Source organism: Limulus polyphemus, unplaced genomic scaffold (genome assembly GCF_000517525.1).
Source record: "Limulus polyphemus unplaced genomic scaffold, Limulus_polyphemus-2.1.2 Scaffold2720, whole genome shotgun sequence".
Taxonomy (NCBI): domain Eukaryota; kingdom Metazoa; phylum Arthropoda; class Merostomata; order Xiphosura; family Limulidae; genus Limulus; species Limulus polyphemus.
The window spans coordinates 1-1,355 of NW_013668330.1; the positions used below are offsets into that span (position 1 = coordinate 1).

Sequence of the window (1,355 nt, forward strand, 5' to 3'; positions counted from 1 at the left end):
AAAACCGATTTAACTTTACGAACATTATACTGTAATATAACATTTTAGTGTAGTTAAAACCGATTTAACTTTACGAACATTATACTGTAATACAACGTTTTAGTGTAGTTAAAACCGATTTAACTTTACGAACATTATACTGTAATACAACGTTTTAGTGTAGTTAAAACCGATTTAACTTTACGAACATTATACTGTAATATAACATTGTAGTGTAATCACAAAAAGTCCTAAAATTAACATGTGCATCACATCATCTTCATGTTCTCTCATTTCTTGAACCAACACGGGTTTTTATAACACGCCACGTGACAAAGAACGTTTTTTTATTAACTTCCGCTGTCGAACAAGATACGCCTCATAAAAAAAAACAATAAACACTACAGTTCGCTCACATTCTCTTCTCTCCATTGTTGTTGGGTTTTTTTTTTAGGGTCTGTTGAAGCTAGAATTACTAGTTTCACCCTCAAAATAACGGAAATATAAAGTACGAAAAAACCCGAGGTATCGAGATACGATAGACACGCACGTGCAAGCAGAACAATAACGTAATGCACGAACTTAATATTTTATATAAATTATCCACAAACTTTAAATCAGCAGCTAAAATAAAGAAGAAAATATAAAATATGGTTCCGTCATTTAAAACATTTTTTTTTGTCTTTATTTTAAATATTTTAACAAGGATGAATGTCATTGGGTCGTCCTGAACTATAACAGTATGCATTTTTATTTATGAACAACACACAAGTCTATAAATGATTCCCTCCCACCCTTTTATGTGTGTGTGTGAATTTGTTTGGCACGAACCCAGCTCCTAGAGTGGTACTTATTTCCGGTGATATTTAGGTCTGTAAACAGTTATTTTAACACATCAGTAGGTTTACCCAATGAATTCATACCCATATTTGATGGGAGATATAATGTTGGAGGACAGTAGCCTTCCTGGGTAACTGTTTCAACGTATCTCATCCGCGAACAATCGGTTAAAACATGGAATAAAAGTCCTATATGTATTCACCAAAGACATGAGAATATTCCCCGATACTGACCTTGCCGTCCAAACTGCACACCTTCACACCCGACAAAGATATCACTAACACCACTGGTTTCCGCCGACGAGTTCCCTGTAACGAAAGGACGAGAAATATGTGAATGTGCTGCAGTCGTCACGACGACAGAAAAGTTGGCTTTTGATTTACACACAGAGGGTTTCTTAAGTTGGCTTTTAATTTACACACAGAGGGTTTCTTAAGTTGGCTTTTAATTTACACACAGAGGGTTTCTTAAGTTGGCTTTTGATTTACACACAGAGAGTTTCATAAGTTGGCTTTTGATTTACACACAGAGGGTTT

At 35.0% G+C, this 1,355-nt stretch overlaps 1 protein-coding gene across 1 annotated transcript in view; it reads right to left on the minus strand.

The window, feature by feature from the left end:
- Positions 1-1,052: 1,052 nt before the first annotated feature.
- The window catches only part of LOC111087836, a gene marked incomplete at its 3' end in the record, with an annotated part of 53,601 nt that continues 53,298 nt past the window's right edge, over positions 1,053-1,355 (minus strand). Inside the window, exon 3 of the mRNA XM_022395917.1 lies at positions 1,053-1,127. Within this exon, the coding sequence (XP_022251625.1) occupies positions 1,053-1,127 (75 nt within the window). The remainder of the gene's footprint in view (positions 1,128-1,355) is intronic.